The sequence below is a fragment of the Sebastes umbrosus genome, chromosome 13, assembly GCF_015220745.1.
Source record: "Sebastes umbrosus isolate fSebUmb1 chromosome 13, fSebUmb1.pri, whole genome shotgun sequence".
Taxonomy (NCBI): domain Eukaryota; kingdom Metazoa; phylum Chordata; class Actinopteri; order Perciformes; family Sebastidae; genus Sebastes; species Sebastes umbrosus.
Window position 1 is genome coordinate 25,241,257 of NC_051281.1, and position 23,105 is coordinate 25,264,361.

Genomic DNA, 23,105 nt, shown 5'->3' on the forward strand with positions numbered 1-23,105 from the left:
CTGATCCAGGAATAATGTGTTTGGTGATTTAAAGGTTAAATAGAGTAGACGATATGAGAGTATATATATGTGAAAGGAGAATGCATGTGTGTGTGAGTGCAAGAATGAATTATGTCTTGAACGGCCTCTCATAGATAAAGTTGGGTTGATGTCGACATGTTGAACTTGATTAAAAGCTTCGAGTGCCCTCTCTCTGGGACTGAATATTGTCAGATCCCGTCAATTAAACCATTGTGTTGTGCATGGCATCCCATTGTCAGCCAGATGTTAACTGCTAAAAGTGATTAAAAAAAAACCAGTAAAATCAAGGTTGATTGTTCATTAGGATATTGAAGCCTCTTAATTTATGTCTCAGATCTCATTCAAATTGTCTGCTGGTGTGTTCACGTGTGTAATTACATACAGCTTGACAACGCATTTCATATATCTCAATAAAGAGGGGCTGGTGTGTTAGAGATTGCCTGAAATCCTCTTTGTGACTTTGAGATAAACACATTGCACATGCTAGAAATCATTCACAGCTGCTAGATGTAAAAGGAAATAAGCCAACATAAAATGGTTGACAAACATGAGAAGGACTTACAGCCGATTAAACTGTTGTCAGGCTATAAAACAAAAGATATGTTTTCACCCAGGAGACCAGGAGAGTTTGCATCCTGTTTGAAACCTACAGTTATTTTTGTTTTTCCCTAAACTTAACTGTTTTTTTTTTTTTTGCCTAAACCTAAAGAAGTTGTAGTTTTATTGCCTAAACCTAAAGAAGTTGTAGTTTTGTTGCTTGAACCTAAAGAAGTTGTAGTTGCATTGCCTAAACCTAAAGAAGTGAAGTTGTAGTTTTTTTGCCTAAACATAACTGTTTTTGCCTAAACCTAAAGACGTTGTAGTTTTATTGCCTAAACCTAAAGAAGTTGTAGTTTTATTGCCTAGACCTAACTGTTTTTTTTGCCTAAATCTAAAGAATATGTAGTTTTGTTGCCTAAACCTAAAGAAGCCTTTTAATTCAGTTGTGTTCAGAACGTGATGTTTCATACAGTTTTACAACATGTTAGAATGTGTTGCATTTAAGTTTCACTTTTAAGTTTTACAGCGTAGTAGGCCCCTAATGACCCACATCTATGGTGCTTAAAGCGACTGATAATGCCCATTTAATGGCCTGATAACAGTCGAATGGGGTGAGACTTAACTAATGCCTAATTATTTAGTTTACAAAACCAGTCGTGCATTGGAGAGATGAGGACAATTTTTAGCTCACATAGGTGGTATTTCTACAGTATAAAAAAGTGAAGGAAACGAAAGGATGTCAGTCTTATTCACTTGAGTCTCCGCTTGACACTGAAAACATTCAAACGGATAGGTCTACTTGAAAAGCCTCAGGGAATATATATTCTCTACTCTGCAAGACCTAAAATGTCTACTGCTTTATGTAACAGCAGGTTTTACTCAACATTCAGCAGCACAACTGGTGTTTTACAAGACTTCTTTTTCTGGCCTCGGTTATCTGAATTCATAACCATCATGCTGTGCTGTACACTGAAAGGAATACAAATGCTTTCTTTAGCAAACCGAGAGATGTTTTCATACAACATTATGAAAGAGAATTTTGTATACTTTTTTTGACAGATGAATGGCCCTGAAGATGTGAATGTGTGTGAATAGGGCACAATCTGTAATTAGATAGCATTGCAAGCTCTTGTCAGTGCACATTTTTCATTAAGTTCATTTTTTTTCTATGCTGCATTTCCACTGCACAATACAGCACGGCTCTACTCAGCTCAACTAGCTCTTTTTCGGTTTTCCACAACAGACTTGTTCATGACTGCATGGTCAGGAGATGAGAGCAAATACAGTACATGCAAATCAAATCAAAGAAAAAAAAATGCTGCTGCTCGCACACATCGTACCAACATGTCTCTTCAAAAGAAATGTGATCCTGTAGAAATACGTCATTTAACACAGAGATTTAAAAAGATATGTTTTAATAGTGCAGTGGAAGTATGAAAACAGACCTGCAAAATAAAAGGATAATTCAAGAGCTGAGGTTGATAGAAGGGAAGTTACTCTTAAAGCCTTCTTTTAGATCTTATAACATCTTCATTAATGACACTTAAAAGATAAAGAAATTGCTCGGATATGAAAAACAAGAACCTGAGAAAGAAAAAAAAAATCATATCCATGATTCTAAAAGCACCATTGATAAAAGATTTAAAAAAAAAAAAAGTAATTTTATTTTGAAGTCTAAGCAGACATCATAGGAAATTAATCATCTTAAAAAAGCTTTTATACTTGCAACTGTGACAGAAGGAGGGACTGATTGGCAAAAACACAGCAAGTGCAATAATGAACATGAACGAGTTTATATGTGTCACTTAAAGTGCTCAACCCGTTAATTTAGCCTCACAGGCCGGTTATTAGGCTACTTCCTCCACTTCATTCGTCCAGTCAATGCAGAGTGCAATAAACACTCCATAAAGATGTGTACACACAGCTGACATTTAACAGGATGTGGAATAACATTGACATTTCACCTTCAACTGTAGTGTTTACATCCTGGATTACATGACACACACTCAGGCTGCTAAAAGAAATGCTTTTTTCTCTCATCATATGAAATCACAAACACAGTTAATAAATCATTTTTTTGCTTAAGAAAAAGAAAAAGGATTATATACAACAGTCCAATCGACGTGATATAATCTCAGCTGCAGGTAATTTGGCTGTTAAGCAAACTCTTTCCTCTGGCAGTCACAATGATGCAGAAAATATAAAACGATACACAATCTCAGACAGGAATCATAGTGGTTATCTGAATTTCACAAACAAAAACATCAATACTCTGTGAATGCTTCACTGTGCACAGTATTTACACCCATTTTGAAAAAGGAAACTGCTCATACGAGCAGACGACCGTTATTGCAGCAAGGCGTTTTGTAGCTTATAGCGGAAGGTTTACCATCAGTTCATATTCTCTATTCTCTCTATCACAGTTTGTCTTCATGATCCAGCACGGTCAGAGGTACGGAAGGAAAGGAGAAAGCTGTCGAAGGATGTGATGCTTTCTTCAGCTCTAGTGTGATTGCAGTTTTTCTTCATGTCCGACTTACAAAAGGTTTCCTTGACGAAAGAAAATTAAGACAAAAAAAAAAAAGAAAACAGGGCTATTTCTTTTTTTTACTGAGAGATGTTAAAATGTTCAATCAGGACAGTGTTAGTATCATCACCCGCAGAGGTCACTCTGAATGGCTCTGTCATTACCCAAGCTGCCGAGGCTGAGTAACATGAACTCATCAATGTGCTCTATTTCTCATTCTACCACATCACCGGTCCTGAAAACAATGCGGCCACACTGATTGACCCATCATATGAAGTGTGTCACATGGTTGATTTATGAAAAAAAAAACAGGCTTTCTCTGTCAAAAGGCAGCCAAATCAAAAACAAACTTTTTACGTACATGTCTGACAGATTGTCATTTTGTGAAGATGCACTGCGTCTGCTTCACACACATACACACTTACAAACAAGCAGCAAGGCTTCAAAAAGGCCTACAGACAAACACGACGATGTCCAGTACGGAACAATGTTCGTCCTGAAAAATATTTTGTGAACTCTGAACTCACCAGATTTGTTTAAGAAACACACACACACACACACAGTTTACTCTGCCTCTGTTAGTGTTATGATCAAGTTCAACATGTACCGTTTCATTTGGTCACATGACAATATAGTAATCACTGATAATGTCCAGCACCTTGAGAACCGTAAGATTCCTTTTTACACAGAAAACATCCAAAAAACGTAAAAACTGAATCTCAGTCTGATGACTGGAATGTGAAAATAAAAAAAGGAGCTTGTAGAAATGGATGCGTCGTCTCAACACTGTAGAAAATAAATAGATTTAATAGGAGGCACTGGGGTAGTTCAATGTCTCTGAAAGCTTTCCAGATTGTCTGCTCAGCGAGATCCACGTTCGTCACCTTGGGAGACAAATAGAAAAGAAACTATGAGAAAACAGAGTGAGACAAAAATCATGTATACTATATTGTGAATATCTATTTATTTATATAAGAGCATTGTTGGAAGGAGCTTGAGATGCAAGATTTTCATCACCAATGACTGCTTCTGTAATTGTTGTGCATATGATAATAAATAATTTGAAACATATCAAAGGAACATAAATATGTACAGAAATGTATGGATGCACACTTGTATGTAATGCTCCTAACAGTTCTCCACCGGTTTGGCACCTTTAACTCACAATGGACACAAACCTACATTGATGCAGCAGAATAAGAGATATTGTCTTTTTATTTCATGCATTCGTCTTCCTTGTCAAAACCTGGCTAGATAACCCACAATGTTAATTTTGGCAGCTATTTCAGATTTAGTCTTAGTCTTAAAACGAAAATGCTTATTAGTTTTAGTCATTTTTATCCTTCATAGTTTTAGTCAACGACAACTCAAAACGTTTCAGTCCAGTTTTAGTCACCAAACAGTCATTCGATCTTAGTCAAAATGTTTTCTCTCTTAATTTTGTCAGCTATTTGGTTTTATTTAATCTTAGTCCTGTTTAGTGATCATTATATTGAACATTTCCATCATTTTAGTCAAACTTATTTCACATAAAATTTGATCTTATCATTATCTGATGAAAAACACAGGTTGAATGATTAAGAATGCAGCTCTGCAGTTAGTTCGAGTCAGTTCAGTCGCACCCACCAGTGTGCTATGAGAGCCAATCCGACCACCCAACATGTAAAAATATACTCAACCACCCGAACGCAACCCGACCCGCAAACCGCCAACTTTATGCATTATAGTAGTACAATTGTCAGAAATGAAAACTGAGACAAGAAGGACAGAGACGGACTGAGCACCTTATAAATATATATATATATATACCCAGCAGACAGGCTTCAGTCTGTCCTAAATTGTACTGCTTTCATTCTCCAGTAACACCTCTATTAGAAACCACCTGCTGAGTTCAAAATCTCTCTCCTCCCTGCTGGCAATTACTTGGTGGGTTTGGGAGGCAGCTGAGCAAAGCTTGACTAAACCTATGAATCATGAACAGACGGGCGACTTCAGCGAGATGTAGACTTTGTGAAGTGGGTGGCCAAAATATTTACGTGATGATCTTCCTGTCCTGCTTGTCTTCTGTCGCTCTAACTCACCACCACGTCCAAACACTGATGGCGTCAGACAAATACTTGACAGATGTTTAGAGAGAAACAACTGAGTGAAAGCAGGGAGGAGATGGCTTCATCAACTATTGCAAAATCCTAGTGTTTGGGATGCAAATCTACCAACACATTGTTATTAAAACTGCATGAAAGGATTTTTGGCCACTTGGAAGCAGCAAAATATTGCTGTCAATTGCTGCTGTCACTGCTGACAATTCTCTGTGGGTTTGTGATCAGGAGCGGCCCCTTTCACTTTGTACATGGTCATTATGATGATGTAGTTACTTAAAATGTTACCAAATTTGTCAAGCAGGGGCTTGATTTACTGCATCTGCTGTACCTCATAAAGAAGGGTTGAGTTTAGATGGTAACCCTCAATTTGTGAAACTCTCGCTTGAATGTTTACGGTCAGGCATTGACCTTGAATGTTTAAGATTTGGATAGGTCATCAGGCTGTGAGTCTCGCAAGACTTTTTGCCAATCTAGGGCTAGCATCTAGACACGACCAAAAAGAATCATCACTGGTTTTAATTAAGGAATACTAATATTTTTCCATTATAAGTTGTCACTCTTTACAAATGATTTCAATCTCAATTTGAAAGAAGACTGTTTCTGAAATTTAAAATGCAAAGATGAAAAAAAACTGTTAGATCATAAGAGAAGTTATTTGAAGCTATTTGTGAATTACTTTCTGGCAGCACCGTCACACCGAAGCCAGTTGGAAGTACAGTAAATAGAAATTCATATTAAATTACTTTTTTTTTTAGTTTGGGAATTTTCATATTTTTTGCCAAGGGTAAGATCCAAATAACCTACACACACACACACACACATACACACACAGACACAATCACATGCACATAAAGGAACGCAGCAGTCTCAACAACACACAGGTCAAAGCCAGGAAGTGATCATTTACTTTGTTTGACTGCTGGATCACGAACAGAAGCTTCCTTCGTGGGGGGAGACGGTGTGTAGAGGAATAAGGCTTTCACACTGCTCGCTGTCTTCCGGCAATCTGTGGGCAGAGGGGAAGCGCGTGTCAATCATCATCACAGTCATCATCTTGACAACCATCATTATTATAATCATCCCTCACCAAATGGGAACAAGCATTTACAGAAGAATGGAGAGCAGAACTGCCGCAGAGAGCATGGCCAGTCAAGCATGTACATCTGATTACGGACTTAACATAGCGAGGCTGCGAGCTACAAATGGAGTCAATTGTCCTTGTGAGAATGTCAGAGAAGAAAAGACTCTAAGTGTGTGTCAGAGTTAAGGTCAATTCATTTCAATAGGTCACGCGCCACAATACAATTAAATAACAACTCACTTTCTATTTAAAACTTGAAAAGCTTTAACTACTATTTAAAAGACTGGACAGAAAATCCCTTCGCAGAATTTTCAAATTTTTTCACAAGTTCACTTCGTGCACAGACTTGAGTGCAAATTAAAAGGTATAATATGCAGTATTTTCCTAAAAAACAATGTATAGACTGGTACAAAAATAAGGTTTGGTGTGTGTGTGTAGAAAAAACTTCCATTTGCTTTTAACAGATTGAATTCATGGAAGAAGCACTTCCACCCATTAAGCATGCGTGTCTGTTTAAACTCCTTTTGCAGTTGCGTCACAAAGGTCATACTAACCACATTTGGCCCTATTGAAGCAGTCCACTGGAAAATGACTGTACATAAATAATGGCTCAATGTGACTAACATCCTGTCTGAAGAAAGAGAGACACCTGGAAATGACCTATAGTGAAGATATAGGGGTGTGATTAGTCTTTAGACAAGACTTAGACGAGTCAAGTTTACTTTTATAGCCTAATATTATACTAGGCCATTAATAATCCGGCATTTTATGAAAATTGCAAAACTGCAGAGTCTTAAATCTTGCTTGTGATGGATTATCCTTGAGAGAGAGAGCACTTCATCACCTTTATGTTTCGTAAAAGTTACATTATCATCACTTTGTAATGAGGTCGCAAGCAGCAGGGACCGGACACACCCCTTGTTGGTGTGTTGGTATATTCAAACAGGCAAAATGCGACTTTTTTTTAATGAAGGAAGTTGGACTCATTTTTCAATTTTTTCAGAAGCAGCGTGTCTTCAAGTAGTCTGTCCTTCAGCATCCACATTTCCGGCACAGTTGTGATTTGTTTTAACTGACATTGTTTGTGTTTTACAAGTATGAATACATGCTGCTGCTCTTTTAGATGTGGCAACACATACTTTGCGGCTGTAATAATTACTGTACTGCTACATGCCATGTTGTATACGTATTACAAAATCTATTTAATTTCTTATGTAAATGTTGAAGGTAGAATGTCATTCTAATTTGAAGGAAAAAGCCTGTTAAAGTCCTGTTTTAGGCAAATTATTATTATAAGCTAATCTAAAGTAAGTGCCGAGGTCCCTCTATCTATGTATGTGTGTGAGAGCACACAACCACATTATATATCAACATATCAAATACCAAACGTACAGCTTTATTTACAGTTTCGTTCAATGGAGCACCCAACTGAGCACCAAATACTGCTGTCAGGGACGGACTGCATTGCCTTTTTAAAAGGCGTCCATGTTTTGCTCACTCCTCATCTTCTCAGTTTAATCTTCTGACAACTTAGCTCATAAATGCAATGTTTTTTGGCAACAGTATCTAAAATCCTGTGTCCTTCAATCGGCCTAAAGACAAAGTTTTCAAAATAGTCCCTGCTTGTGTAAACTTTGCCAAAAAAGAATCAAGGCGTTGCAGTGTTGTGTGCGGTATTAAAGGGGACACATCATGCTCATTTTCACGTTCATACTTGTATTTTGGGTTTCTACTAGAACATGTTTACATGCTTTAATGTTCAAAAAACACATTACTGTTCTTAGAGTTGTTCCGATACTGGCATCAGTATCGGAAATACGTCCGATACTGCCCAAAATTCTGTATTGGGTATCGGCGAGTAAGCCAGTCTATGCTCTGATCCGATACCATCATTTATTAACCCAGAAAAAAATCAACTTGTTTAACCGAAAATCATGTCAATCAGTTGCTTAGCCAGTTTCTAAGCTGAAGACCACTAATGTGGCTCCTACAGGGGGCTGTGCCACCTGTAATCCCACTGTAGATCAAACAGTATGTACCTCTGAATGCGATGTTTCCTGCAAATGAAGACGTACACTCTCCTCAGCCCCACCAGGACAGGGTCCCAGTTGTTGTAGTGGCATAAGAGCGCGGCGATGAAGAAGGAGAGGAAGACGGGGACCGCCCCGGCAAAGAACAGCCACGAGAAGCGTACCTATCCACACACACACACACACATATGGAGAAAAGTAGATATTACAAGTACTGTCATGATCGGACTTCAGATCTTTAGATTCATTTATAAACATATGTTCAAATTTGACAACTCATTCAACCCCCAATTTAATAAACATTGTCTCACATGAAACGTTAACTTGAGAAAATTCTTATTTGTGTAAAGCAATATGACAAATACAGTATACAGTAAACAAATTGAAATAAATTTAGTTGCCCACATTAACCAGACTTTTCATTTTTCAATCTGAACCACTCTCTTCAAACTGGTGTCCTCAAACAAACATTATCTTGAATCTTATTTCAAACTCTGACTCTAACCATTAACACTATAACGTTGTTGCGGGCTGAGTTTTCAAGCTAGAGTGAAGATACTAGTATCGATATTGGTACCAGCCATGTCATGCTAGATTGTCGGCAAGAACACTAATTAACGCTACGAAGTTACGCTAAATTTTGGCAAGGAAAAGCTGGCATGGCAATTTTCAACGGGGTCTCTTGACCTCTGTCCTCAAGATATGTGAATGAAAATGGGTTCTATGGGTACCCACGAGTCTCCCCTTTACAGACATGCCCACTTTATGATAATCACATGCAGTTTGGGGCAGAAACCATGCCGTTTTTTGAATGCAGTGTAATTGTGTTATTTTTGCTTATTCTAGAATGGTGTATCTGAATATTTCTGCATACTGGGGTCCCTAAACAGTCTTGGAATTACATAAATTGGGTATCACTGTAAAGCCGAGACTCTTGTTGATCCAATGAGCCCAATTATATACATGTGTGATGATGTTAGTCTCCATAGTAGCCATTTCAGTGTATTGAGACCATTTTTTTATTTTAAACTTGACCTCACTGTATAAAATGACCTGTGGTGACCTCTAGGATAATCACAGGCTCATTAAACTTTACAACCACACACTAGAGGCTTTCCTAGGTAGATTGACAATAAGGGGGTTTCTGAGAAGTTTACACAACAGAAGTGCTCGCCATCCAATTGCTGAAAAATGCCATTCTTGCTGAAATCTCAAAATGTCAAAAGTTTTTGAAACCAAATCACAGCATGCCTTTTTCCTGTGGTGTTCCTCGAGGTCTTGGTGTCTTAATGTCGTATTTTAGAGGGATTATTGATTATTTTTATTAATTCTTGTGTGGTAAAAAATGGTTAAATTAAGAACCAAATCTGTGTAACAATTTGTGAGGCATAATATAGCATGGGAATGACCATCACATACTGTACTTATATCATCATGTTCTACGCTCTTACCCTTTAACAATTTATTTTAATTGATTAATTAATTTTTTAATTAATATTTATTTCTCAATAATGACTAGAATAACTTGACACACAGTGCTGCATCTCAAATTCATCTTCAGGTTCCCAGCTTTCAGATGAACATCCCCTGTCTCCCACCCCTATCCCTCTGAAAAGAGAGAGAGGAATGGTAAGGGGTTAAGTAGCTGCGGTGGGAAACATACCTTTTCCATGCAAATATCTGCCATAATAGAGAGCGGGATGGTGAGGCTCAATGCCAGAGTCCCGATTAGAGATGATGTGAGGAAACAGCCCCTGTGGAGAGAAAGCAGCATCATCAGTCACAGCATTAAAAGGTTTATGAAATACTATGTATTCTTCAAACTGATTACTCACTCAACTGACAGTATCAACACGTCCATATACAAAATGTAAATTGTGATGTTTTTTGTGCCAGAATTGTGACCTGAATCAATAACGGGAGAGGTGCTCACCAGAGCCAGAGGAACTCTGAGAGAACGGTTCCAATGAGGCCGTTAATAAGGATGTATGTCCACACCAGCTGGCTGGGGAGCTCAAAGGCCTCGAAGCCCGTATAGTGGAGCAGGAGGAAGCCAGGCCACAGTAGCAGCAGGTTGAACAGACCCACAAACCCTGAGAGAGACACACAACAGCTTTAAAGACGCCTTCTGTCCGCCACAGTGGTGACAACTTCATGGAATAAAAATTGTTATACTGTGCTGTGGAGTCTTTATTATGTTTTAGTACATAGATATGGTGTGGACATTGCTTAGAATATTGTTAATGACCAAAATAACTGCAACAGCTGGTACACATTTTAAAAAGACTGGCCTTATCCACTATACACTGAGTTTTTGCTTACCAAAGAACATGGGGATGTCAAGCTTATCCTCCCGGTCCACTCGTCTCTTGATCATTACGATGTAGACAGCGTACAGCACCGCCCCCGCCAGTGACCACAGAGAACCTTCATGGAAAAGTCAATTACATTTGGAAAGAAGGTTTCAAACTATATTAGTGCAACACTATTAGGCAAAAGAGTAACAATTTCACTACACGATGGTGATGTGAAAGTGAGATACTAGCTGTCTCCGTGGTTACCTCCGACGCCTTTCCCATCAGGGTTGTCCATGCTGGAGAAACTCACGAGGGTAACACCTCCCATGCTGAAGAAGAGAGATACAACATGAATAGACTGATTCTAATTTACAAGGACAGATAAACAGGGCGGATTCAAGACTTACATCTTAAAATGACATCTACATCATTGTGACAAAGAGCCCTACAATGTTCATGTATTCCAGCACAGTATCTTTTGGAATAACATCTAAATTGGACAATTTCTGTCCAGCGCCCCCTGACCGCAGTTGCCATGCCAGTTTTTCCTCGCCAAATTTAGCTCAAATTTGGAGCATTATTTAGCTAGTATGAGATGGTTTTCCGGTTTCATGTGATGCCAGTATCTTCTCTCTAGTTTTAAAACTGAGCCCGCTACAACCTTAAAATCGGGTGTGGCGCATTTGCGTTATTGCGTTAACGTTAACAGCCCTAATTGGGTTCAAGTTTATATTTTCTTCAGAGGAAAGTTCAGGCACAACAAAAAAATAGGAGTCATCCTTTTGGGGATCATGAATCTAAATATTTTCTTAAAATCTGGTAATTGTGGACATACACTCACCGGCCACTTTATTAGGCACACCTGTTCAATTGCTTGTTAACACAAATAGCTAATCAGCCAATCACATGGCAGCAACTCAATGCATTTAGGCATCTTGACGTGGTGAAGACGACTTGCTGAAGTTCAAACCGAGCATCAGAATGGGGAAGAAAGGGGATTTAAGTGACTTTGACCGTGGCATGGTTGTTGGTGCCAGACGGGGTGGTCTGAGTATTTCAAAAACTGCTGATCTACTGGGATTTTCACACACAACCATCTCTAGGGTTTACAGAGAATGGTCCGAAAAAGAGAAAATATCCAGTGAGCGGCAGTTGTGTGGACGGAAATGCCTTGTTGATGTCAGAGGTCAGAGGAGAATGGGCAGAGTGGTTGGAGATGATAGAAAGGCAACAGTAACTCAAATAACCACTCGTTACAACCAAGGTATGCAGGATACCATCTCTGAACGCACAACACGTCCAACCTTGAGGCAGATGGGCTACAGCAGCAGAAGACCACCCGGTACTAGCACTGGCCACTTTATTAGGTACACCTTGTACCTAATAAAGTGTCCGGTGAGTGTATATTGGTCTGAAGGAGAAAAGAACATTTACAGCTCCTCCAGTAAATCAAAGGATATGCCACTAAGAATTATTACTAGTACTTCCTCCAAAAAGGATGGATGGCATTTTAGAAAACAAATAGAAATGTAAAGCATGGAGAACCATTAGGCAGACACAGAAAACACAAAACAATACATCCACTCATGCAAATATATGCTCAGCACTGAAACCTCCCAACATGCCCTCCTCAACTGAACTGCCAACGCTCTCATTCAGGTCTTACCTCAGAGCCACAGCTAACAGTTTGGACAAGGTGAACCGGTCGCTGCTGTTGCTGGGAAATATGGCTGCTAAGATGAGCGTGAACAGGCCTGAAGAGGGAGAAGAGAAAGTCAAGCCCAGTCAGTGTTATTTATAAAGCCCAACATCACAAATCACAAAAGGGGCTTAGAAAGAACAGAGGTGGCATCAGACAGACAGCAGAGGGTATACTTCTCTTTAGATTCAATAAATGTATATGATGGCTAACAACATATATTTTCCCCATTGTCCTTTAAACCAGTTGAGCTACAATAGTTTCAACTTTACATTTTACGTATTGTGTGAGAGAGAGAGAGAGAGTCACCTGAGGTGGATGACAGGATGTTGACAATGGCAACCTGCGTGTCGGACAGGGCTTCCTGATACGACAGGTTAGCCAGGAACCACTGGAAGACAAACAGAAACAGTTGTGTGACATTTTCTACAGCTAGCTTTCTACAGTACAAAGGGGTCCCTGTGGTGAACACCTTCTAAAGCCTTGTTATTCACACAGGACTAGTATTACCTGGGGATTCATTTGTAATAATTGCAGAGCTCATCTGTGATCTTAATCCCGTGTGAATCTACCATGTCCGTAATGTTTGTCAAGTAAAAATTCCACCACAAATATCCTGACAAATATTGATCCAGAAACCCTCACAGGTACTGCATTTAGCATAAAAAAATATGCTGAAATCATAACATGACAAACTGCAGCCCAACAGGCAACAACAGCTGTCAGTGTGTCAGTGTGCTGACTTGACTATGACTTGCCCCAAACTGCATGTGATTATCAGAAAGTGGGCATGTCTGTAAAGGGGAGACTCGTAGGTACCCATAGAACCCATTTACATTCACATATCTGGAGGTCAGAGGTCAAGGGACCACTTTGAAAATGGCTATGCCAGTTTTTCTTGGCCAAAATTTAGTATAAGTTTGGAGCATTGTTTAACCTCCTTCCCGACAAGCTACTACAACATGGTTGGTACCAATGGATTCTTTAAGGTTTCTAGTTTCATGTGATACCAATATCTTCACTCTAGCTTTTTTTCCTCTTCAAATTTGCATGAACGGTTATTATCGCGTTACTTTGACAGCCCTAGAAAAAAACATAACTATAATTTCTGGTTTATTGGATTGTATTATAAAGTATGGTGCTCCTCCTTTGATATGATTGATAGTTAATATAAAAAATCCTACCAAGAAAAAGGCTAAATATAATAATAAATCACTTCTGTATTGTGACAATGGGAAAACCATTTTCCTATCATTTTCACATCTTGGAGTAAAATTCCCAGAATTTATTAAGGTCTTGAAGTGATCAAATTGAGGCCCATGTCAAATACTCTGCTTTAAGATTTCCCAGAAGTTCTTGATTGAGCTCAGACAGGATGAGTCACAGATTAAAAGCAGTTCATCACTTGCAAGGCTACATTATTAATGACTTTTCACAGTTTTGGCCCTCATAAACCATCTCTCTCTGCTCACTCGCCACTGCCAAAAGCACTTTTGTTTTTTTAAAGTATCAGCAAAACACATTTGTGGCCACCTGGCTAGCAAATAAAACAAACAGAAAAAGTGTGTGTGTTATCAATTATACATTGTTACTATGCATCATGATGGTATCGGGTCGATAATTTGTTACAGCTCACCACAAAGCAGAAGAAGAAGCTGATTTTGGCCACATCAGTGATGGTTAGCTTGCCCACTGTGCGTAACATGGCCTCGTGGTCCTTGGCAGCTGGATAGGACATGCGGGACAGTTTGGCCTCCAGGGCTTGAGTAGAGGGCAGCTGACGCACCTCCATGATGTTACTAAAACGCACCCGCTGCTTTCTGGAAGCCGCTGGGAGGTACAAATGGAGAGAGGAGTGAATTGACAGAGGAAGGGGTTTTATTTAAATGACCAAACACAAAAAAAAATGTAATAGCATTTTGAGACTCCGTTTGTATTTGCAGAAGACAAATATCACGCTTATCAGGTGCTAATGCCTGACTGGGCTGAACACAAGTCATGTCATTATAAACACAGGTGCCAAACATATGAGTGCTTGAAATACAAACCCAACAGAGGACAGAGAAACCCTAATAGACTGTCTCAGAAACTGTACTGTTTGGCTTTGGACTCTGGAGGTACATCGCCTTTCAGCCAGCTCAAGAAACTGAGGTCAGTTATAGCTGTCCTGAACTGCATCACTAAAAAGTACGGACAGGCCAAAAGATCATGAGATCTTTCCATAGCTCTACAAAATACAGCCAAGACAGAGAGGAGAGCGAAATCCTTTTGTTCAAACTATTGTCCTTATTATGATGGTTTGTGAGAGAACCAAGTCTGAGGGTCACCTAAAAGGTCAGACAGAGGTTTCTCTTGCTAAATATTGGATTTCTTTCATAATGACTTTATCTATTTTCATAGCTCACCACTGCCCTCTGCTGTTGAAATGTTATTTTTCATCTATGAACCCAATATTGAAACAATATAATAGATATGCATCATGTTATGACAACATTAACTTTGTACTCACAAGATTCACAGTCTCCGATTAAACAATTTGAGTGCTCAGCGGTTACGTCCTGGAACTTCACTGGAACATACAGTGGTTCACTCTGCACAAGAGAGACAGAGAGAGTCAGACATCTACAGCTGTTCAAGTAAAGAGTTGCACACAATTTCATTTTGTACTGTATTGGCTGCTCATTCAACAGAGGCAGCTGTCAATCACTCGCGAACTCCAATCAAACGGTCAAACTAGGCATATAAATCAATATTCTGTTACTGTAATGCCTATTTCAGAAACATCTTGTAGTGCACTGTTTAGCTGTAAAATGAGAAAGTTTGCTCCGGTTGGTGGGCGGTGCTTGGTATTTCTTCAACTGATCTCAACATGGCTGCCAGGTCACAAACTTTCTCCTTTTACAGCTAAACAGTGCACTACAAGATGTTTCTGAAAACATTTGAGGCGAGACATAGGCATTACAGTAACAGAATATTGATTCATATTCATATGATCAGCACTGCCTAGTTTGACCGTTTGATCGGAGTTTTCGAGGGATTGACAGCTGCTCAGAGACGGCAAGGCTCCAGCTCGGCTCTGATTGGTTGTTTTCATCCGGTCTGTGAAATCTTGCAGATGCCATTAGGAGCACCGGAGGACACATGATTTTTATTCAGATTACCTGTCTCATGCACTACTGTCAGGATATAGTGACCATTTTATGAAAATAACTTCTTGCCTACTGCTGCTTTAAGAGTCGTAACCTTCTCTGTGATTAAACTACATACCAAACCGTTGCTCACAGTGGTGTCAGTGGTGCAGGGTGCAAAGTAGGCCTCAGCATCAGCAAACTGCAGAAAGACACAATGCAAACCATCAGCTCACAGACCAAAACCAAGAATTCTGAGTCATTTACAATTTCATCTTGTAAAGGAAAAGTTCCCCGTTTAATCAAAAATGTTGTTTGCTATCATTTACCAAAAATGGTTTCATTTGCAAAAAGCCCAGACGCAGTGCAACGGCTGTTCTGACGATTTAAAAAAATGTCATAATTCATGATTTCTATGAGGTTTCTGCTTTTGCTGCAGATGTAAAATTTGATATTGTAAAATCAATAAACTTGTTAAAAGGCATGGTTTGTGATTCTGTGTGATTGAGGTTGTGAAATGCACAGTCATAAATGTTTGGAGGAAAAAAAGCAGACATTTAAACATACTCCGCCCCATGTGGTGAGAGTGCGCTTGAACTACTTACAAACGCAGAGTGCCGCCGTTTCAGAGTGCCAGTGCACTGCTGCCTCCAGGGCCGCCACAGCAGGAAACCCAGCAAATAGAGTACAAACATGGAGGTCTTGGTGAATGTGCTGAAGAAGGGCTTGTTGTACTCCTGTCGCTTGAAAATGTACTGCAGGAAGAGTCAACAGAAGGAAGCTGTTAGGAGGATAACAGCTTTTATTGGTTAACTAACATGTGTTGCAAGCTGGACAGTTTTCCCTCTCAGCCACTCCCGTTTGTTTTCCTTTGCTTTTCAAGTCTGCCAAGTTAAATACGGTTCTTCCTAAGAGCATAGGACGCTAAGTAATGATATTTACTTAATATAATGTGACACTTGATACTTTCACTCCACTACATTCCAGGAGGAATTATTGTACTTTTGCCTCCAGTTTCCTCCTTGTATCTGATGGCTGTAGTTACTGTTGTATCTTTTTGGACTATGAGAGGCTGCATGTTTGCAGGTTCTCTCTTGTCTCACATTTAGCTACTTCGTACCTTCTGCGCTGCTAACCCAGCCTGCTTTTGTAGTGGCGCCACTGCCACAAGAGATCAACTGGCATCCATCCAAGATGTTTCTGTCTGACTCTGTGAAATGGTCTATAGTTTTAACTCTCCAGCAGTACACCTCAATGATTTAACACTCTAAAAGGGGATCAGCTGACAAAACGACTTCACACTTTACTTCTAATATTTGACTTATAACATATAATATATTATATTTTAATATATGGAAGCATGAATGGTTGTCTGTCTCTATGTGTCAGCCCTGTGACAGTCTGGAGACCTGCCCAGGGTGTACCCCGCCTTCGCCCAATGTCAGCTGGGATCAGCTCCAGCCCCCCCGCGACCCTGAATAGGATAAGCGGTTACAGATACTGGATGGATGGAACACTAAAGTAGTGTTGTTATGGTAAGGATGGCCTCTGAGTGAGGCCAATGGCGTTACCACGGTTTTGGAAAGGGAGGAGTGAGCGGAGGGGTACTCAGTTGGTTACAATCTGTAACCACACCGCTAGATGCCGCCAAATCCTACACACTGTACCTTTAACCACTAGTTGTCAGAGAGAAGTGCAAAGCTATGTCATACATTGGGGCACAACACAATAAAACGTAAATATATCAAGTGCACACCACTGTCTGCTGATCCCAGAACGTCCCAATGCACTCTGGTTACTGAGTACATCTGCGCCCGCTCTCTCAATTCTTTACAGTTGTGTCATCTCGTACTGCAACCCACCTTGCGGCAGCAGGTGTGGGAAAACTGACTGAGTATGACAAAGTCCTTACTGAGGTTAGCTCAGAGGAGGCTACCCAGATGACATCCACCAGCAGGAGTATCACCACCCCCAGGGCCATCCGTCTCCGCTGGGCTGCAGAGCTACCCTGAGAGCTCATCCGGTTCATGATGAATACCCACTCCATCAGGACACTGATAAGACATGCAGGGATGGACATGAACATGTTGAAGTTACAAGATATTCAGAAACTGGCCCCAGCATTTACACATCATTAATGAATTTTCTATGAACCTACTGCCAACAGAATTCTAGATTCTAACCTGAAATTACAACATATTAGTAAACTCTGTTTCTTGTACCCTACTCAAAATGCAAAACTTGTTATATGTAATGTTTCAGAATGAAATTATGGTAGCTTATTAACAATTTCAAATCAAATTTGAGTTGACTGAATTAGTCGACTAATCAGTTAGTTGTCGACAGAGAATTAATCTGCAACTATGTCATTTATCAAGCACAGATTGCACCAGCTTCCTAAATGGGAAATGCTTACTGCTTTTCTTTGTTTTATATTATCGTAATTTGAAGATCTTGGACTGTAAGACTGACAGAAGGGGCAATTTGAAGATGTCACCTTGGGCTCTAAGAAATGTTGTTATTTTCTAACATTTAATAGTCTACAGAAGCTATGAATCCTTTAATTAAATATGACAGCACATTATGGGGAAAAAGGCAAAGTATGACTATAGTAGACCTGCACAGCTGAGAGTTGAAATACACACCTGTTTACCAGCAAAACACTGAAATGTTCTGTCCAGATGGCGACTCAGATCCACTGTGTAACGCAGTGAGTCCAGAGCAACCAGGAGACTCACAGTTCACAAAAACCTGACACAAAAATAAAGGAAAGGACAGTAATGTTATGATTTTTTTAAACTAACTTTGCAACTAAGTCTATGTCAGGCATCAGTGGAAATGCTACTGCTCTAACAAGTGACAGTAGGTGACTCTAAAGACATGTGTTGACAAGAGTCTCTTTATAGAAGTGAGCTAAGTGCCAGCTAGCTGAATGTCAGCTATCTGTGGTGCAGAGTAAACACCACTATGCACCATAAAAACAACTCTTTTTTTACTCATATTTGCTCCAATCTCACCTACTTCAGCTTTAAAGTACCAAACATAAAAGTACACATTGTGCAGAATAATGTATATTATTGAATTATACTTATTGATGCATTAATGTGTTCATCACTTTAATGTTGCAGCTGGTTATGGTGGAGCTCATTTTAATGACTTTATATACTGCTGGGTAGTTTAATCTATAATAATACATCATTTATTATTATATACTGCTGGGTAGTTTAATCTATAATAATACATTATTTATTATTATATACTGCTGGGTAGTTTAATTTATAATAATACATCATTTATTATTATATACTGCTGGGTAGTTTAATCTATAATAATACATCATTTATTATTATATACTGCTGGGTAGTTTAATCTATAATAATACATCATTTATTATTATATACTGCTGGGTAGTTTAATCTATAATAATACATCATTTATTATTATATACTGCTGGGTATTTTAATCTATAATAATACATAATTTATTATTATATACTGCTGGGTAGTTTAATCTATAATACTACATCATTTATTATTACATACTACTGGGTATTTTAATCTATAATAATACATCATTTATTATTATATACTGCTGGATAGTTTAATCTATCATAATACATCATATATTCGTTGATTATATTTTGTATTAATAATCTGAATCTGTAAACTAAATTAAGTTGTTAAATCAATGTAGTGGAGTAAAAAGTACAGTATTTCCCTCTGAGATGTAGTGGAGTATCAGAACATGGAATTACTCAAGTAAAGTACAAGTACCTCAAAATTGTACTTAAGTGCAGTACTAGTTACTTTCCACCACTGAGTACATGTTATACTGTTGTGTTTTTCTAAACATTCTTTACTGCTCCTGTTGGAATAACATAATTGTTGATTATATAACTGTAAAGTAGTAATGTGTTTAGCATTAAATCATACCTGGATGTTTGCTGAAATTGACTGGATGTGGCACAGCCCGACCTACAAACATTTCCACCAGCCGCCACTGCAACTTACTGTCAAATAAGAGCTGTACTGTAGTAGCAACACATGTTAAGAGTTAGCTTAGTTTACGAGCTGTTTTCTGTTTGTAAACGAGCAGCTCAGCTCAGCTCAGCTAGGAGTGTGAAGTTCTCGTGGTCAGATGAGCCTCTTCAGCTTCTTCAGCTAGCCAGGCAGCTCACCAGCTAGCTGTTTAAGTAGCTATTAAAGTGTTGCAGACTGGAGGTCAACAAGCAGAGCTATAGGTTGTGTTTCAATGTAATGTTAACGCTAGTTCATTGTTGGTTCAAGTCCAGCCAGTTTGTGCAGTTAACGTGAACAAACAACCTCGCTGTGCTACTTGTTTGTCAATATATCACCTAACTATAACGTTGACGAGCTAACAGCTAACAAGCCTGATTAAGTGATCAAATGCTTCATTAAAGTCGTTTTCTTACCTGAATGCGAGAAGAGGTCATTTAGACGGCGCCATTATATAATTATCTTTTTACATATGCTGCTGAAATAGCGACCAAATCACAGTTTTTACGATCAGATTATTGACAGCCCGATGGTTGTAAACATTAGCACACCCTCCCCTCTTCTTCGTTATCAGGTGACATCACTTATGTGCTGCAGAGACTTCTGGGATATGAAGTTTTGTGTCGTCATCACACAATTCAGACTCCTTAAAAGAGTCATATTCATTCATTCTGTTTATTGAAACACTAATTTGTGCATTTAGACTGTTAAAACTGAATATATATTAACATCACAGCTAAATGCATAACGTATATATATAATATATATATATATATATATATATAATATATATAAGCACAAATGTCATATTAAATCACTCTATTTCCTCATTCACAACATCTCTTACTAAAAGGCAGGAAAAAGGGTATCCAATATAGGCTCTATATACCTACACAAATATACTATGAACTGTGCTTATCTTTGACCTGTTAAAATCTATTATTGCTTGGTACTTTTTCCTCATTCGTCCACCATATATATATAATATATATATATATATATATATATATTATATATATACGTTATGCATTACATAAAGGTGCTATATAAATATAAGTTATTTATACCAACATAAGCCTAGCAGTAGCAGGGAGAAAGGTGGGCTGGAAAAGAAGGGAAGAAAATGTCATCACTCGACTGAGAATCGGACATACAGGTCTTCACCATACATTATATAGAATAGGCAAGCACCCAACTGGGAGATGCACATATTGTAATCCACCAGAAACTGTCGACCATGTACTGATATATTGCAGGAATAACAGTATCCAGAGGAATCACCTTTTACAGTCACTAAGGAAGGCAAAACATTAGTTTTTAAGAGAAACTGATTCAGCTAAAAGAATCTAGAGTTTTCCCCATTATTATTATTATTATTATTATTTTTTTTTTTTTTTTTTTATTATTTTATTTATTTTTTATTTATTTATTTATTTTTTGTTTCTGCACAATCTCCTGTTCCACACTCCAGTCCAGATGTTGGCGGTAATGCACCTCTAAGATGGTTTGCCACCCGCCAATAAACACCACAAACACCATAAACACCAGCCTCTAGTGTGTGAAACCGCGGGCGGGTCGTTCATGTGTCCAGCAGGTGGCGCTGCCGCTTCTCTGTGCTGCTGTTAAACAACCGCAGAAGAAGAGCTGCACCGCTTCTTCAGTTAAGCACGGCGGCTCTCTGATGGAGCTGATGGAGCTGATGGATCAGTGTTGTTGTTGAACTTATTGAACTATATTAAAGCTAATAATACATTATTAAGTCTGTCACATTAGTCACGTTTAACTGCTGTTGCCACGGTGAAGTAAAGAGTGTGCAGCGGTGAGTAAGAGTAACATAGCTGTCATTATGATGTTAAACAGCTAGCAGGGTTAGCACTACTGTTAGCATGGAGCTAGCATGCTAGCTGAGATCAAAGTATTCAGGATTGTGATACTCAGCGTTAAAGACTTGTTATTTATGGTTTGTTTCTATAATGTATTTCAATATCTAATGGGGTACAAATATCAACAATTGAGTGGATTGGTGTGATGAGTATTATGTAGAAGGTTAACCTTTGCTAACACACTCATTGTGATTGGTCTCTGCAGGGTAACGTTATAACACAGCAGTCTAATCTCTGTCTGATCCACTGCTGTTATGTGTTACACAGGTTGCAGTGTTTAAAGGGATTTTGAAGAGCATGTTGTCCACATAGTGAAGGAAGCAGAGCAGCATCATGGAGTTTTCTTCAGAGGATGGGGAGACTCCTGTCACTCCTCATGTCGTGGATATGACCACCAGTGAAAGGGTAAGAAGCTGTTTACATCCTGATCAGTGTTATATGACCACCAGTGAAAGGGTAAGAAGCTGTTTACACCCTGATCAGGGTTATATGACCACCAGAGAAAAAGTAAGCTATTTACATCCTGATCAGGGTTATATGACCACCAGTGAAAGGGTAAGCTGTTTACATCCTGATCAGGGTTATATGACCACCAGAGAAAAAGTAAGCTATTTACATCCTGATCAGGGTTGTATGACCACCAGTGAAAGGGTAAGCTGTTTACATCCTGATCAGGGTTATATGACCACCAGTGAAAGGGTAAGAAGCTGTTTACATCCTGATCAGGGTTGGTAGGAATTAGCACCAGCCAAACGCTGGTAAAATATGTGCAATGTGGCTGCTAAATTTGCTTCACTCACCAGCCAAAACAAATAATGGTATTCTTCTGTGGAGTGGCTGGTAGATTTTGTAATCTAACAACCACAGTGGCAGGTGGACAAAAATGTTCATGTCCAAACACTGATCCTAATGATGCTTTAGTAAGTTAGATCTGGGATTTAGTTTGATATAACAGAGGCAATTTAGGTAATGGTAACGGTAACAATGTCGGCTGGGATTGTTTAGGGATGATATTGGCATCAGTTCACAAATATTCTTACTATGTTACGTATGTCTGGCTGATCAAACTTTGGCATGTTTGTGTAATTTTTTTTAGCAGAATGCTGCAAACAACTGGCAAATTAGCAACACAATAAAAGTGTCATAGTCAGCTACTGCATTAAAGCTTCAGTTGGCGAAAAGAGAAAACTAGACTTCGGCACCTCCTCATGGCTCTGTTTTCAGGCTTTAGAAAATCTAGCCTGTGACGGGAGACTTTGGCCAATCACAGGTTATTTCAGAGAGAGAGCGTTCCTATTGGCTGTTCATTGAACGGACGCAGCCGTCAATCACTTGCGAACGCCGATCAACCGATCAAATATGAATCAATATTCTGTTACTGTAATGCCTATTTCTCGCCTCAAATGTTTTCAGAAACATCTTGTAGTGTACTGTTCAGCTGTAAAATGAGAAAGTTTGCTCCGGCTGGTTGGCGGTGCTAGGTATTTCCTCAGCTGATCTCAACATGGCAGCCGGTTCACAAACTTCAAATAATTGCAGTTTCTCCAATTAAAAAAGAACTATGACACAATGTATAAATACAGAATATGTTTTTAATAAAAAAATAATTTCAGCATATTTACAGTATTAGTTATTGTCACTTTAGAGAATTGCAATGCAAAAAAATAAAAAAATAAATCACTGGAATTTAAAGGAGGCATGGACCACAAAAGTTTAAGCTCTGAACTTCGATCCATGAGACAAAGGCATTTCTTTCCTGCCAAGGCATGGTAAAACCAAAT

General features: G+C 38.9%; 1 protein-coding gene across 3 annotated transcripts; it reads right to left on the reverse strand.

Annotated features, from left to right (window-relative positions):
- Positions 1-1,959: 1,959 nt before the first annotated feature.
- On the reverse strand, positions 1,960-20,021 carry LOC119500166 (solute carrier family 35 member F5-like). Of its 3 annotated transcripts, none has more exons than XM_037789701.1 (17): positions 19,858-20,016; positions 19,358-19,434; positions 18,071-18,176; positions 17,338-17,479; positions 16,031-16,180; positions 15,565-15,627; positions 14,807-14,888; positions 13,934-14,127; positions 12,607-12,688; positions 12,265-12,352; positions 10,863-10,927; positions 10,624-10,728; positions 10,235-10,394; positions 9,965-10,055; positions 8,311-8,465; positions 6,098-6,196; positions 1,960-3,972 (listed from the first exon to the last, which is right to left on the reverse strand). In XM_037789701.1, exons 4-16 carry the CDS (start codon positions 17,470-17,472, stop codon positions 6,115-6,117), a joined length of 1,452 nt encoding a protein of 483 aa, XP_037645629.1. In that variant the 5' UTR covers positions 17,473-17,479; positions 18,071-18,176; positions 19,358-19,434; positions 19,858-20,016; the 3' UTR covers positions 1,960-3,972; positions 6,098-6,114. The 3 variants fall into 3 exon arrangements, with proteins under 3 accessions (XP_037645629.1, XP_037645631.1, XP_037645628.1); XM_037789703.1 differs by having other exon boundaries at positions 19,358-19,453; XM_037789700.1 differs by lacking the exon at positions 19,358-19,434 and having other exon boundaries at positions 19,858-20,021.
- Between the last annotated feature and the right edge of the window lie 3,084 nt (positions 20,022-23,105).